Raw genomic sequence first — 17,919 nt, forward strand, 5'->3', positions numbered from 1 at the left:
GAGGGTGGAGGAAAGATTGGGTAAAGGGGGGGGGCGTGTTGATTAAGGTAAGTGTCGTACTGAACAGCTGAACAAACGTCTAGTTCCATGGGAAGTCAAGTGGGTATTCAACTTGTCCCAGAGCCAATACCCCATTCCACAGTTGGAGAAAATGCGAGTGTGGAGGAGTTCAGAGGAAGTGTGTGCGTGCGTGCGTGTGTGTGTGTGTGACTAGAGGTATGAGCCAAGTCTGAATGAATGCATCAAGTTGGAAAACAAGCCTCGGCATAGACATCTCAATACATACCACATACCACTGATGACAAGAATCACACCTGAACATTAACTCAGCACAGATTAAAGAGAGAGAGAGAGAGAGAGAGAAAGAGAGAGAGAGAGAGAGAGAAGAGCAGAGTGAAGGAGAAGGAGAGAATGAGCTATGAAAAGAAATGACACTCCTGAGACCATATACAAATATATATCTTTGGCTGGATTTCTTACTTTGGCCATTATGATCTAATTGCACTAGAGAGAAAAGGGGTTGTGATTGAATGTAACTAAATTAACATATTAAATAAGAGTACTAAAGATGAATTGGATTCTACTTCAAACTGTCACCAAAAATATTTTTTTTTAAATCAAGATGTGTCCTCCAGAGAGTGATTTGGACAAGCCTATTACAAAATGGCCAAGTTGTAGAGCTAGGTCCACAAACGATCACGATTAGTAACCTGCCCAATTTTCACAACAGTTTGTATTCAAAACGAATCCCGCAAGGACAACATGTGCTTTTGGAGTTTACTTGTAAATGTTTTAAATGTGCACGAGTTGTACACATCAGAAAGCGTGTAAATAAACACACAACGTGTTGACGATAAGACAATATTGTTGTTTGTTTTTTTATGTAAGGGAAGTAACTGAATATTTTCATTTTCTATTTGAGTTTAAAGAGTAAGTACCCTTAGCACAATATATTTATATTTATACAACACTTTGGATATTAACAGGTAATTGCACAGGTCTCATAATAACATCTCGTGATTTTATTGAACTATTTGATCATTTTATTTTGTGAAATATTTTTTGAAGTAATAGATCTAAATTTTTTTTAGTTTGTGGCCAAAGGAAGTGTGATCTCACCAGCAAATATTCATGTAGTTAAAAATTCAAATAGAAATTGACTCCCTACTGTTTTCAAATAAGAAATAGAAGGCTAGACTTTGGCTCATTGTATTGCGAAATGTTATGTAGAGAAAGAGCAATATCAATATCTAAATTTCATCAAATGAAATATATAAATATATGTATTTTAGCAGTACACACAAAGTACGCTCGTTGATTTGTTCTTTTAATGGTTTATTATGGCTGTAACATCCCCACCTTTTCCTTTTCTTTGAAATTTCAGGCCATATTTCCATATTTTAATGATTCGCCTAACACACTTTTTAGCCCGAGAATTATTGTAACGTGACTTAGTGTATCTGTTACGTAATGCAATGCCCGCTCTTTGTTTCTTTCCTTCTCTCTCTCTCTCCGTCTTTTTCTATCTTGAAGCCCGCAATTTGTTATACTTTTTCAGACAAAAACTTGTTTTTGAAAGACCCACTTTGTAACACATCACCGACACATACACACACATGATTTGGGCCCATTTGAAAGGCTCTCTAATGCTTTAAAACATCAATTTTTTAAAATAAAGTGTTAAAACTCATCTTGGAATCGAGGTTATCAATTACGGTTTCAACTTTTATGCAGATCGAATTATTAAAATTAAATTGTGTGAAAAAAAGCTATTTAAAAAATATTTTAAAATGTAAACAAATTGTTGCGCTATAAGGGACTTGAACCCCTTTCCCTTAGATTTAAAGTCAGATGCTCTACAGAATGAGCTAAAAGAGTGTTATCAAAGGAAATTGGGCACAAACGTAAAGTGCTCTAAAACTGAAGTATTGTCTTGTACTTTTCAATGTGTCGGCTTTAAAAAAACATGTCGGGTCCAATCCAAATTGCGAATAAAAAATCTTTCCCAGCAAATTTAACCACTGCGGTTTCAATCATGAAAATATCTTAGTTGTCCTAGATCCAAGGCAAGAGATAAAAAGGTTAACTTGTTCATATTTGTACATCCATGGCAAGTGGGAGAATTAGTGATGAGCGTTAAATCATCAGGGCCCTTGTAAATCTATAGGCCTGCTATAAAGTAGAATGCAAGGAGTATGTATGTTCCGAAGAGAAATCAAAATCGTTTGACCAATCTTGATGAAACTTTGCACAAATGTTCCTTGGGTGCTAACTGGAACCGTGACGTATGTATAGTAGCCCTGAAACAAACTAAGGACCCTCAAAAAAAAAAATTGCTCAAGTCTATAAAAGTATTAGTATTTGATGAATCAAGGATATGTTTACCATGTTTAGATCGAAAGGATCAAGATCTAGATCTAATTTTTAAAACTACACTTTGCACAGATAGTTTTTTACTTTGACACATGAAAATACAAAATATAGTCTATTGATTTCATTATTTAATAAAATTAACCTTCAAATTTGTGTTTTAAAAGCATTTTTACATAAATTTGTTCCTTATATCCGCGAATTTAGAAGTCCTGGCGTACATTCTTTCATTAGACAAGACCGAAATGTTACACAACTCTCTATTCCTAGGTCTAAAACTCTTAATTCAACTCCAAGATGATAGAACTTCTCTTCACAAAGATAGTTTTATACTTTAACACATAAACATACTAATTATAGTCCATTCATTTCATATTTTAATCAAATTAACATTCAAATTTGTTTTCCTAAAGCATTTTTTTATACAGTCGTTCGCCATAGCTGCTAAGTCGTATTGACATACATTTTAATAGTTCCATTCATGATTCTGTACATCTAACAAAAAAAGTGCCTCCACGCACGCGCAGCAAGAACTCTATCCAAGCCAATATTAAACTCTAGATTAGTCTAAATCTAGGCTATCTCTAACTCAAGATCTAATTCAAAGATGATAGATCTACTTTATACTTTAACACATGAACATACAAAATAAAGTCTATTCATTTCATATTTTAATCAAATATATGTAGGCCTACAAGCAAATGTTTTTATAAGAAAACAATGGATTTAGGTCTATTAGCTATTTTGATAACTCCATTCATGCTATTTTTACATTCACTATACTTATAAAATTATTATTTCGTTTAATTGTTTACAAAACACTCCCAGTGACTATATCGACAGTGATACGCAAATTAAGACCCGCGGGTAACATATGGCTAGTACATATATATTAAAATGTTTAAAACCTATTTGATTTGGATGCTCTACTTTTAAAAAATCTTGAAACAGGAGGGAAGAGTTTATCTGAGCTGAATAGAGATTGAGTTAGCTATCAAGGAGCGGAGTATGAACACTAACTCTCTTTAAGTGAGAGTCAGAAAATGAAAGAATAGGCTCTGGACATCTGCAGATAGATCTTTGCAGCACTGAATTGAATCATATGTACATTGGTTACGCCAAATGAAAGCTCTGTGTAAATGTATAACCTAAACTTCAGATAAATCTTACCAACTTAAATAGTACCACTCTTTCATCTTGAAGCTTACTCTGCGTTTTGGCGCCGCCGTTTTGGAGACGGGACGTTTTGGCGCGAGATATCATTTGACCATAATTTAATAAGCACGTAGCTTTTTTTAAATGAACCCTTGAATTCCAGCGACTTAGGCGAATAACAATGGTGTCTATGTATACTTAACTTAAAGACTTTTGAGAAACATCTTACATGTATTATATTTTTACTTATTATTAGCAAGTGTTTGGTATGTATAGCTGGAGATACCATACAGTCATTAAATAAACCAATGTTAATGCAAACAAATAATTGCATCAATTTTTTGTCTATCATCGTTTCATTTTGTTTTTAATTTTAAAGTAATATCTTAAAAAACTTTTTTGAAAATAAAAGTGTGCCTCTAAATACACACATACACATACATACACAAGCCAAAATGTTTATTAAAGAAAATGATGTGAAAAACAAACACACATTTACATTTAGTAGTGAAAAATATGTCTTAACACTAACACTCAGGCAAAATATAGATATGAATAATTCTTTTAAAAGAAATAATACCATAAACGTACATAATGTATTTCGCGCCAAAACGACCTTCGCGCCAAAACGGCGTCGCCAAAACGGCGTCGCCAAAACGTCCTGCTTCGGCCTAATCTGCTTGAACTTTCCATAGAGAAATTGAATATTGAATTGAATATGTCAACCATTTCAGAAGAAGGAATAGAAGATGGTAATAATGCCATTAACGCCACCTATCATTTTAGCATTAACTTAATCATTTTCTTGGAAGAATTAGTCTTCTAAATGATGAAAAAGTCTTAGCATCCTTAATGATGTGATAAGCCGTGCTGTTTTGATGTAGATAAAATAAATTCCCAACTTAGAGAGTGCCAATAGCCAATAATAAAAAGAATAAAAAAGAAGCTTCTCATGCAACATGTATAGACAGGTATTACTATTTGTCAATAAGACAACCTTGCATAACTGTGACAAAATGGCATCTTAAAAAATGTAAAGTATTTTGCTTTATAGGAGGATCAGAGTTTTGTGGGTTTAGACAGGCACAGATCAAATAAATAGAAAAATGATCCTATAGATCTAGTCATCAAATGCTAGGTTCAGCTACTAGTTCACGCTCTGTCACTCACTTATTGAAGATTCACAACACCAAGAAATTCTTTAGTTGAGAAGTATAATAAATCTTATCAATTGTTTCGAGAAAGAATAGAAAGTTCATCTTTTTGAGGACAATGTAATAAGTATATTACTGAGCATACAAACATGAAAACACTTCTAAGAAAAAGTTACTTGCAATCAAAGGTTTGTAAGTATTAGTAAACAAAATATTGTAAACTGGAATGGATAAGACTAAACCATTATCAAGCATATCAAGTCAATCTACCTTTGATATGCTTGACTTCAAGCATACATTACAAAAAGAAAAAAAAAAGTGAACAAATTTCAACGATGACAGAAAATGTGTGCTTAATTTCACTGAAGCAACTACAAGATAAACAAAACAAAAAATGAAAGGAGTGTAGCTGGCCCCTGCAGTTCAGTTGTACTCTCATAAAATCTCACACCTAGATTGCATGAATGTTGCCTTTTAAATCTTATAAACGATGTATTTAGTTCTTTCAAACAACACTGAGCGAGTTAGGAAGTCTCTAAGCAGTCACTGCTAAAAACAGTCGTCAATTTTTTTTTTATAAATTACATTTCCTTATTGAGGCCACTAGTACACATTTTTCTAAGTGAAGCCAAAGAAAGAAGCCTTACCTCCATGGTGACAGCTTGTAAATTAGCACTGTACATTAATCTTTTGGCCAGTAATGTCTGGCACAGTTCTGCAATAAGTGCTACCAAGTTGCCCATACCGTCTCCAGAATGAGCTGATGTGGGCACAAGGGAAATGTACTCTTTTGGATTTTTGTTGTCATAGAAAAGTGCAGCATTGAGACCCTAGGAGTACAAAGCAAACAAAAAATAAAAGTCTAATCCAGAATTTGTCCACCTTCTCTATCATGGAATAAACTCTCTTCCATACACACCTGTCACATACCTAGACAAGAGACTGATCTAGTAAAGTAATATTGATAGTCCCCACTTACTTCTTGTGCCAACTGTACAATGACCTGTTGAGCTCTTTCATCAAACTCAGCTTTTGTGTGTGGAGTCTGTTTCTTGATTGTATTTTGAACATCTGCTGTTGGTTGAGGCTTCCACTGGTACAATCTGTCAATCTTAGGGAGAATAAAGGAAATGTCCATAAATGAGTTCGTGACAAACAACCACAAAAATATTTTAAGCAGTAAATAGCTGCTATTATATTATGTGAAAACAATCATCATTTAACTTAAATTTGTCCTCAATGAATTGGTGAAGTCTTCATCAACTTCTTGACCTCTACTAATGACGAGTACATGAATCATTTACCTTGTTCAAAGCTACAACAAAAGGTGTTTTCCTTTCTTTCAGAATATTGATAGACTCAATGGTCTGAGGTTCCAAGCCATGCATGATGTCAATGACTAGAATAGCAATGTCACACAAGGAGGTACCTCTCACACGTAGATTACTGAAAGTACAATACATTATATGCAATGGTAAAAAAAATAAATACACTTCATTTATCACGACTCTCTATTAGCAATTTTCAGAAAGTACATATGATGTAGCGATAACATTGTTATCATGTGGTAATAACACTGTTATCTTATGGTAATAGACTACACTAGAACTAGATCATCTTAAGTTAAAACAATAAGAGCAGAAAAAAACAATTCGTTGCCTTATGAAATCACAAGGCACTTGAAATTTATGCAACAGATAAAAAGCAAGGTACGCGTATGACTGGTCAGTTAATCTTCCAAATGTGACCCTTTGACCAGCTCCATTTTTTAAATAAATATTATCAACAAGAAATAAGCAAAATTTTTTTTTTAATGACTGGAAATTTGAGGAATCCTGCCATAATTTGAAGATTCCTGCAATTTTATGATAATTTGAGGAAACTTCAATTTTTAGGAGATAAGGAGTTTTGAGGAGCGCTACAAACCATGTAAAATTCATATCACAAAAGAAATTATTAAAAATTGTTATGCTATGTATAAGACAACCAGCGTATTTCAAGCTAACAACTAATAATGGGAAACAACAAAAATAAACATTATTATATATTAAGCTAGTCTTGGAAATGAATTATGAAAATTCTAGTTACCTGAAAGATTCATGGCCAGGTGTATCAATGATCAGAAGACCTGGTAATTTCAACTCTTGTTTAGCAAACTGTAGAATAGGCAAAATATTATTACAATCAACATATCTTGAATCAGACATTTTTTGTAACACAAACAGTACTGTTTTTATGTTTAGCCAGATCCATGGATAGCAAATTAAATATTAACTAAAGAAAAGTAAAACTATACAGATAGCCAGGCGATGTTACCATCATAGCAAAAAAACATGGTCCTAAAATTAACTGCCACTGCGAACTTGTAGATGTTATGCTTGTTAGAGAAACTTAAGTCTAATTGATAGTATGAACAACTCAACTCTCAAACTTAATCATGATAAAAAAACAAATATGTGATTTACAGCTATAAATTATAAGATTTACAACTATAGATCATGTGATATACAACTATAACATGATTTACAGCTATAAAATAATAATGACAATGTCTTCGATTTCGAATATTAAGGACAAGTGCAGCATTTCACATGGCAATGCAAAACCAGTTATTTTTCCACATCTGATTCATTATTGTTAAAAACCCTATATATTAGATATATTTCTTTTTTTTTATATATTTATAGCATGTGTAAAGATAGAAAAATATTACAAGAGGTTTCAACAACAGCTTCTTTGTTTTTAAAACAAACACAGAATTAATTGGTGATGACAGTTTGAGTAAAGTTATGGCAGTTAATTTGTTTGTATTAGCTGACACAGATTCTGATGTAATCAAAAGTATGAGGTTATAAATATACAGAGGGAGTGACAGTTCAAGTAGAGAAAGGACAAGCAATAGATTAGTGATAGAAAGGCATGCAGTTTTTCTTTTTTCAGAATGAGTATTTTGGTTAACCTGTTCAAGATATCACTATTTCATTTATGTTTTTGCATACATCTAAATAGAAGTTGAATATGTGTATCTTTGTCAACTAGTTCTCTGTTTTAAGCTTGTTGAAGTTTTATTCAAAGCTAATTCACTTCAAATGGAGTATTTGGAGTGGACTGTCTGGAGTTACAACCCAACAACTATGTATCAACACAGCTGAGAGAACCAATGGTGACAACCAGCTTCTAATGTTGAGATGATGGTTTAAGTAGAGACAGCTGACATACAATTAAGATGGCAAGCACACATTGAATGAACTTCAGAACATAGCCCACCTCTTTACACATCTTTGTTTTCTCTATGATAGCCTCTTTGGGAACATTGGTGGCACCAATCTGTTGTGTGATACCACCAGCTTCATTGTCTTGTACATTGGTTCTGCGCAACTAAAAAAACGAAGATAGAATAATTTATCACTGATAACATTTACCATGAATCTATATTTAAAATTTATTTCTGTAATCCTTTATTTCTATATGGACAACATACCTTGTCCAAAATTTTTGTTTTGCCAGTGTCGACATGACCCAAGACACATACAACAGGGGCTCTCAAGTTGTCAATTGATCTTTCTTTTTGGGCTTTCTCTGCTCTTTTCTGAAAAATTTTCAGTTTTTTAATTCAATTTTTTTCAATCTAAGACATGGACTGCTTGCTAAGTTTGGGTTAAATTTATGTTTGTGTGATGTGATGGTTTGTAAGCACTAAGAGCGTTAATATCACTAGGAAAAGTTAATCTGAAGAAGTTGAAAGCAAGATTATATTGTTCATTTTTTAAATTAATTTCTTTTTTTAAATCTAGTTCCATAATGTTATTGGAAAATATAACATTTAAATTGTAAATCATCTTTTCAAATAATTACCATGACTTTTTCTTTTCCTCTTTCAGCTGGTGACATTTCCTCATCTTCAGACTCCTCACTACTTTCTTCCTCACTTTCAGACTCACTCTCCTCTTCACTTTCCTCATCATCTTCCTCCTCCTCCTCCTCCTCTTCTTCTTCCTCTTCCACCTCTTTCTTCTCCACAGCTACACTAACAGGTTCCTTATTCTTCTCAATCTGCACAGCTGGCTTGGAATCTGATCAGACATACAAAGTGGACATTTTAGTTTTTTCTTTATATACAACTAAAAGAAGACAGAAAAAAAAATGGGAGGGGGTGGAATAAATTGAGTTCCATTCTGATCAAAATCTAATCTTATTATCCTGATAGTAAAAATAGCTGAGAAAAGAAACAAAGCAGCAAGCCTTGAGTAGATATCCTTCAGAGACGCTGGAGATGGATAGGTCAGACCCTTTGCAAGCCTATGTCTAACATAACAAGGCAAGCTCTAACCTGGAACCCCCCCAAGGAAAGAGGAAGAGGGGACAGCCCAGGAATACATAAAATACATTAGGAAGCAGATGCCAAGCAGACAGGCAAGGTGTGGAAACCACCCAGAACCAAGGCACCTGGAGGAAACTGGTTGGTAGCCTATGCCCCATACGGGACCACAGGCAGAGATAAGATGAGAAAAATAGCTGAAGACAACAAAAGCACCAAAGTTATGGCAACCTACATAGCTCCAGCAACAATATCCCTATGGAGGCAAATGAAAATATTTTTGTAGAATGGATGGAAACTAAAAAGAAAAAAAAATTGCCTTACCCCATAGTGACACCATATAGTCTGCTAGTTCTGTTCAAAATGTATTTATATTAAAAGTCTCCAATCATTAAAATTATGTACCAATGCAATATCATCCAATCTGTCATAATAGATATTTACTAGTTATAGAATAGATGAAGAATAGATTGAGATCAAGAACAGAGTCAATCAATTCATACAAAGCATTGAGATCAAGAACAGAGTCAATCAATTCATACAAAGCACAAGTTACAATATCAGTGCAATAAGCATCGTCAGAAATAAGATTGTTTCAGGATTATTATCAATGCCAATGCTATTGATATGAAAGAAAGGATGTATTAATTAACCCTACTTTTAATAAATGGACCTGTGTGTAACCACATTGGAAAAAAATGGAAAACCATAAATGAATTTTTCATTCACTAATTTAATTTTGCAAAAAAAAAATAATTAAAAAAATTATTTGCCTAATTTTATTATTATTATTTTATTTTTTTTTTAATCCGACAAAGTCCATGGCATAACAATTTTTTTTTTATCTTCTTAGGGCAGTTAAGCCAAATGGGGAAAAGTATGGAATAAGGTGTTCCTTGTCAAAGCTAACCTTTATCATTTTCCTCTTTGTCACTTTCAGCATCCCAGGCCTCTTTGACTTCATCTGATATGACTTCAGCTTCAAGAGATGTGCTGATCTCTGGTTCATCAACATCCTCACTGGTTTTGGAAACATCAGGCTCTGATGGGATGATTAATATTTCAGTGGTGGAGGTAGGTGTGGTGGGGGAAGGAGACTTCTCTACATGATCGCCACCTGCTTGAGCTGAAATACAGGGATCAAACAAACTTTTAGCACCCGCTTGAGCTGAAATAAATAGATCAAATACCTTTTTTATCTTTTACCTATCCCTTAGTCTGTTGGACCGTTGGGGCACCAGGCAAGATTTGTCGACCGTCTTAGATCAAATAAACTAAGGATATTTCTCATTGGTTAATTAATAAAAATTATTGCACTCATCTTTCTATAGCCAATCTTACTTTTTATAGGGATAGTCAACTCAGATCAAACAAAACAAAAATTAGAGAAAGTTTATGAGAAATTTAAATGCACTAGATCTTTTCAATTAAAAAAACTATTGTCCATTATTACACTCTCATATTAATGTTTTGAAATTTGTTTTTTCAATTTAATTTTTTAAGCCTAGAATTTTTCTTCAATACAATAGTATGCGTTAAGATTTATAAAGATGCTATTTATATCATTCTTGTAACTAAAATTGATATTTCGTAAATAGGCCAAGCTACCCTTGCATTGAATGCAATCAGGATTTCAAAGCAAACATCACACTTCACAACCAACTTTGAGTTCACAGGAAATTTATTATTAACTGATACTTGGGGGAGCTACCACCTTCTACCAAGCGCGTCCCCAGGTGGCGGATAGGGGAAAGACCCTTAGATATAAGGGTTAGCTGTGAATAGCAAATAAACAGCCGCGGACCAACTGGTTTGCAGTCATGGAGGATGAGGTGAAGTATTCCAGTGGTTAGAATATTTACTAAAAACATCTCAGAAATCCAGGGAAATGATTGCAAAAAGCGAGTATAGGGCGCTCTAACTCTAAACCCGGGTAGATGAAACCCGTTTGCTTGGGATAGCAGTTCATCTAGGAGAGAAAACTCCGTAACTAAACACCTGCTGCCTTGCAGATGATCTTGGATGATCAAAGGCTATGGGAGCACACCCAGAAAGAAAAGCAGGCTGAAGTCGGAGTCAATGGGCCTCCTGGCGCATAACACATTGACACGCAACCTCATCTATGTTGGAGTTCAGTAACGATTCTAATAGATGTGGCGTCCTGCCTGTGGAATCCCGCCGCACAGGTAGGGGGCCGGGCTCTCCGCCTCGAAGGAGCCCACACAAGCGAGCTGGTGGTTCTTCTATCTCTGCCTGTGGAGCCAGGAGCAGGGACAAGAAAGTAAATACTACTGGCCAACACTCCAAGACCAAAAGTCTAAAAATCTTACAATGGAACGCAGAGGGCATCCAAAAGAAAAAAGAAGCTCTAAAAATATTTCTGCATGAGAAAGAAATTGATGTAGCTTGCATCCAAGAAACTCATTTGAACAGTAATCTTCGTTTCTCCATTAGAGGCTACACCTGCATCAGACAAGATAGAGAAATCAGACCCAAAGGAGGAATCCTCACCCTCATTAAAAATGACATCCCTACCACAGACATAACTATGCCCAACTCCTCAGAAACAGAAATAATGGGAACTAAGCTAATTCTCCCAGATGGAAATATTAATCTATTTAACTGCTACTTCCCACCAGACAAGGAAATAGAGATTGACCACATACAAATACCTGACCAAGAAGACTTTCTAATCTTAGGAGATATGAATAGTCACTCTCAGAGCTGGGGATACCCAGACCTAAATGCCAGGGGAGAAGAAATTGAAGAATGGCAAGCAGAGAACAGACTTATCTTGCTAAATAAACCTGAGGACAAACCAACCTTTTTTTCAAGAGCCTGGCTAACATCAACCACTCCAGATCTAGCCTTTGCAACAGACAACTTATCCAAAAAGTGCATTAGAGAAGTTGCAGACCAGCTAGCCACCAGTGACCACAGACCCATATTGATCAGTATCGATACCTCCTTCAAAATATTAGAAAACTCCACCATCCCCAGATGGAACTACAAAAAAGCCAACTGGCACCTATTCTCAAAGCTCACAGACATATATACAACTTCAATAAACTGCAAATCAAATCAGGTTAATAAGTCATTCTCAGCTTTCTCCAAAGCAATACTCCTAGCAGCTAAGGAATCAATTCCTAGAGGAGCAAGAAAAGATTATATCCCCAACTGGTCTGATCACCTTCAACAACTCCACAATGCCACTATTGAAGCCAGAAACACAGTAGAAAATAACCCTTGTATAGAAAATAACATAAATCTAAAAGCAGCTAACGCAGTTTTCAGGAAAAATTACCTTTCCGCCATGAGGAAAAGTTGGCATGAAAAAACAGAACAACTCAACGTAGATAGAGATGGCCACAAACTCTGGCGTATAGCCAAATGTCTCAACCAGGAAGAAAACAGAACAACTTCTATAGTAATAGAAAAGGACAACAAACCCCTGAAAGGCCAAGAAGCAGCAAATGAATTCATTAAGTTTTTCCAAAGCGTAGGACAAATACAAATTAATGAAAGTAGAAATAAAGATGTAAACTCAGAAATCCAAGATAAATTTAAAGAAAACAATCCAGCTTACTCCTTGGGAATGACCACTAATCTTAAAATGAAGGAACTAGATGAATCCCTAAAAGTCCTCAAACCAAAACAAGCCCCGGGCCCAGACAAAATATCAAATGACATGCTTCTTCACTTGGGTCCTCAAGCCAAAAGAAAACTGCTACAATTATTCAATGCTAGCTGGAAATCTGGCAGAATTCCAAACATCTGGAAAAAAGCCATTATGATCCCTATACTAAAGCACGGCAAGCCAAGAAATAAACTGGATAGTTACCGTCCCATCAGCCTCACTAGCTGTACTTGCAAACTGATGGAAAGAGTGATAAATAGAAGGCTGACATGGATCCTTGAGTCAAATAACCTACTCACTGAAGCCCAGGCTGGCTTTAGAAAAGGCAGATCAACAGAAGATCAAATTGCCTTTACCACACAAGAAATAGAAGACGGCTTTCAAGAAAAGAAACCAACAACAATTGTGTGGGTTGACTTAGAAAAAGCATTTGACAAAGTCTGGGAACAAGGTCTCTTGCTCAAGCTAATCCAGCATCACATATCCCACAGAATGTACAACTGGATAAAGGAATACCTAAATAATAGAAAAGCCTTAGTTTGCATGCAAGGACAAAGAAGCCACACAGTGGGTATAAAAAATGGTGTCCCACAAGGAGGAGTCCTATCCCCAACACTTTTCCTAATATTCATAAACGATCTAAATCAAAACCTACCCAAAAAAGTTAAGAGCAGCATGTATGCAGATGACCTTGCCTTAATTAGCACAGAAGAATATGTAGGAACATCGAAATTTCGATTACAAGATGCTCTTGATAAACTCAATAATTGGTCCAAAGACTGGGGCATGTCCATTAACACAAAAAAGACAACATATACCATATTCTCACTGTCAACAAAACAACAAACAATAAAATTAACATTAGATAAGGAAGCTTTAGAAAAAAATGACAGCCCTACTTATCTTGGAGTCACCTATGACCCGAGACTAACCTGGAAAAACCAAATAGATAAAACACAGAGCAAAGGCATCCAGAGACTATCCCTCTTGAAAAAATTAGCTGGCACAGATTGGGGAGCTAATCACAACATCCTGAAAAAGACCTATACCAGTTATGTAAGACCTGTACTAGAATATGGTGCCACAGCATGGGGCTCAGCAGCCCAAACCAACCTAAGAAAAATAGACAAGGTTCAAAATATTGGTCTAAGGATAATGACAGGAGCAATCAAAACAACACCCATAAGAGCTATGGAGGAAACCGCTGCCCTGATCTCTCTGGATGAAAGAAGAGAAATAAAAATCCTTTCCCAATTCACTAAATTGGAAACCTTGGAGAGGCACCCACTCAGAACAAAAATCCACAAAACTGGCACAAAAAAACGTCTCAAAAGGACCAATTTCATACAGGAATCTCTAAACCTAAAAAAGAAACACCAACTTGAAAAAATTACTCTGGAATCCTCAATACACTATAATGAATCTCCACCCTGGGACGAAAGCCCTCTTCCTACTATAAGGGACCATATTGAAAACATAAAAAGAAAATCTGATTACAGACCAACAGAGCTCGAGGAAATAGTGAACTGTTTTCTACATACCAATTACCCTAGCAATCAGTGGATCAGAGTTTACACGGATGGCTCATCCCATAAAGCCACCACTAATGGAGGAGCTGGAATACTTATCGAATGGCCAGATGGAGGAAAACTAGAAAAATCCTTTGCAACTGGAGAGCTCTCTGACAGTCACAGAGCAGAAAGGGAAGCACTAGCACTAGCTGCTACCATGCTAGCAAATCATCCAAGTTCCCCTCACAGTCAGATTGTCTTTCTAACAGACGCAAAAACAACCCTCCAAAGCCTGCAAAACTCTGATTCCCCTTATATTAAAAACCTCAGAACAGCACTCACAAAGCTCAACCACAACAGCAAAAAAACTGTTATTCAATGGATACCAGCTCACATACAACTAGCAGGAAATGAGAAGGCTGACACACTCGCCAAGAGTGGGAGAACAAACTCACAAGTAAACTCTGCACTCTATCCAGAAGAAATGAAGAAATTAATTGTAGATAAAATAAATGAGAAATGGACGAGCTCCCATCCAAATCACAAGAAAGATGATGCTTACTATAAGCTATCCTGATGTTACGTTTTCATATTCGATGAGACTCTTTAGACATGTAAACGACAAATCACAGTTTATAAATACTTTAATCTTTATTAACACTGAAAACACTTCCTTGTTCATAGTCCTCCATTTCGGTCTTCCCTTCTTTCAACACGCAATTGCACCATTTCACATTCACACTAAGATGCGCACGTAACACCCCCCCTGTTTAACAAGTTCGATGCACATCGAACGTCCAAAATACAAATCACTGAATATATTATCAGACTATTCCAAGTTAAAACAAATCGGTAACATATAAAACCATAATGTAATAATTACACAAAATCAAACACAATGTCATGTTAATACCAATACAATTCCAACATGGAATAACAATTATATTCATCACAATAATAACTGTTATTATGAGCAATTGAAACCACTTCTGTTAACATATATCTATAAGTAATCATATTTCTATTAATACAACTCCCCACTCATAATTTTATGCCTGTACAAACACCATCATTCCAGTCGCAATCAAATAGTTAACAAACAAGGTCTATCTTGCTCCATGTATATTGTAGCCTCAACAACATGACCCAGTTTATAACTAACAACACTCCTCATAGGCTACCATAGCTTTAATCCAATGCTATTTACGTCTTAGTATCATCAGGCCTATATAATAATTCCAGTCTTGACGTTTCTTTTTATGTATTTCTACCATATCATTTCGATAATTTTCTTACAAATGTAATTTTAATAGAATAATTATAATCCAACAGAACCATACATAATTAAATACATTGTGCAACATCTACGTATCTACTTTCCGGTATTTATACTCTTTTACATTTCCTATGTAGCCTTTACAAACTTCTATAATGTAGTATCCTTAACCTATATGTATATGTAACAACAATATTTACTTCATTACACATATATTTATTCATTGTAGAATAGAACAATAATTAGTGTCCATCAGTCCTACCTTTTCTAATCATATCTATATAATTCTAACATTATTGACATGCCATCCTTTCCGCTTCCCTCCTTTGCAATGATGTCCCATTGGGATCCTACTACCGAATGATCTAGCTGTACTGTTTTCTAGGCTGCTAATATCCCTCTCTTTTCTCGTATACGCCTCTCCCCTATTGTACCTTGATTCCTTAATTCTAATTAACTGTTGACACTGTCTTCTAATATGCCCCCTTCTCCCACAATTAAAGCATAAGATGTATGGACTTGTACGTCTATATGTGGGTTTAAATCGCTTTCCCTGTACCACTGATTGCCTTACTTTACTTTGATTTGGACCCATTCCTATTGCATTGCTTGCTACCTTATCTGTTAATTCTTTCTTCTCGTGCTCTCTGCTACCCATGTCATCTGATGTATGAGATCTTATGTCTTCTTCCACATCCCCATTTCTACCTCGCGTAAACTTTATCCCATAATATTTCTTCCAATTCTCAATCTCCCTTACTGAACATATTTTCACCCCATGAATATTCCCAATAATTAAATCTATCTCACCCTGATCTACAACACAAGCTTCCACTGTCCCCTTAAAATACGGTGTGTCTATACTAACTTTAGCAATCGGTAATTGTACAATATTCCCATTAAACATAACACACTTCCTAGATTCGCCTGTATATTCATGGTCTTCCACTAAATCCTTATTCACTCCAATAATAGTGCTCCCTGTATCCCTGATGGTCTTGGCTGCCTTGTTCCCTACGAATGTCTGAAAAATCTCCAATGTTCCAGTATCAGATGACAATGATAAGCCTTGCTCTATTCTACCTTTCTCCCAGTCCTTTCTTTCCTGTCTGTTTCCTTGATATCTTCCGTTGCGGCTATCATTTTGTCTTTCATATTTACCACTTCTATACTGTCTATCCTGTGTCTCCCTTGTTCTGTGAGAGTTATTCTGTGTCTCCCATGTTCTGTTAAAGGCAACTATTTCTTCTATATCACTGCCTCTAGATAATTTCTTCTCGGGATGAGCCACTTTATAAACCCTTATCAGTCTTACTATGTCTTCTATGGATTTCGGTTTCCTCTCCAACAGAAATATTTTTAATTCCTCCTGACACTCATACATCACTTTGTCCAGCATGAGAAATGTCTTAAGACTGTCAAAGGTTTTTTCTACCTCAGCAGTTTCTATCCAGTTATCGAAATGGCTGCTCATTTTGTCCAGGAAGGTCTGCGGGTCATCCTCTGGTTCTATCTCACAATTAACAAACTGTTGGCGATAGAAAGCTTCTGTTTTCCCGAAAGTTCGAAGTAGTTGTTCTTTCACAATGCTGTAGTTACCCTGGTTCATACATATTTTTGAGGGCACCTCCGCTGTAAATGATCTCGACAATAAGAATGTCCATTTGTCTTCAGGGTATTCCAATTCTCTCATTTCTATTTCGAACTTCTTCAAAAAAATGTCTATGTCCATTTTGTCTTCGTTGAATATCAAACCTTTATATTTTGCCAGTTTATTCCCTGTAGAGTCACTCTTTCTTTTATCATTCTCTTTTCCTTGGTCTGTTTTTAACTTTTTCTCTGCTGTCTCTTTTTCAAACGCTAATCTTTCTCTTTCAATGGCGACTAATTCGTTTTTCTTCTCCTTTTCAATGGCTATCTTTTCTCTTTCTCTTTTGTCCTCCTTGTCTAATCTTTCCTTTTCTTTTTCTCTTTCTCTTTTGTCCTCCATGTCTAATCTCTCCTTTTCTTTTTCTCTTTCCATCGCTAATCTCTCCTTTTCTTTTTCTCTTTCCATTGCTAATCTCTCCCTCTCCATCAACCTTTCTTGTACGTACTTTCTTAGTTCTGCCCCTTCCAGCTCCAACAACCTTCCCTCTTCTTTCAACGCTGCAACCTCAGCCTTGTCCGCCATTTTCTAATAATATTAATCAAATTGAATAGTATCCTGTCACTAGATCTAGACTATATAATATGATATCTCTACTGTCTGTTGACAGGAGATCAACTGTGTATAAAGGACTACGTAGGTTTTACCTTTGCGTTGGGCGCCACTTGTTACGTTTTCATATTCGATGAGACTCTTTAGACATGTAAACGACAAATCACAGTTTATAAATACTTTAATCTTTATTAACACTGAAAACACTTCCTTGTTCATAGTCCTCCATTTCGGTCTTCCCTTCTTTCAACACGCAATTGCACCATTTCACATTCACACTAAGATGCGCACGTAACAC

At 35.6% G+C, this 17,919-nt stretch overlaps 1 protein-coding gene across 1 annotated transcript in view; it reads right to left on the minus strand.

Annotated features, from left to right (window-relative positions):
* The window catches only part of LOC106076285 (eukaryotic translation initiation factor 5B-like), a 60,669-nt gene that overhangs the window by 33,512 nt on the left and 9,238 nt on the right, over positions 1–17,919 (minus strand). Inside the window, exons 11-18 of the mRNA XM_056037318.1 lie at positions 9,908–10,123; positions 8,535–8,752; positions 8,161–8,268; positions 7,947–8,057; positions 6,768–6,835; positions 5,984–6,125; positions 5,659–5,790; positions 5,327–5,509 (exon numbers count right to left, since the gene is read on the minus strand). Coding sequence (XP_055893293.1) covers positions 5,327–5,509; positions 5,659–5,790; positions 5,984–6,125; positions 6,768–6,835; positions 7,947–8,057; positions 8,161–8,268; positions 8,535–8,752; positions 9,908–10,123 — 1,178 coding nt within the window. The remainder of the gene's footprint in view (positions 1–5,326; positions 5,510–5,658; positions 5,791–5,983; positions 6,126–6,767; positions 6,836–7,946; positions 8,058–8,160; positions 8,269–8,534; positions 8,753–9,907; positions 10,124–17,919) is intronic.

The sequence above is a fragment of the Biomphalaria glabrata genome, chromosome 8, assembly GCF_947242115.1.
Source record: "Biomphalaria glabrata chromosome 8, xgBioGlab47.1, whole genome shotgun sequence".
Classification (NCBI taxonomy): Eukaryota; Metazoa; Mollusca; class Gastropoda; family Planorbidae; genus Biomphalaria; species Biomphalaria glabrata.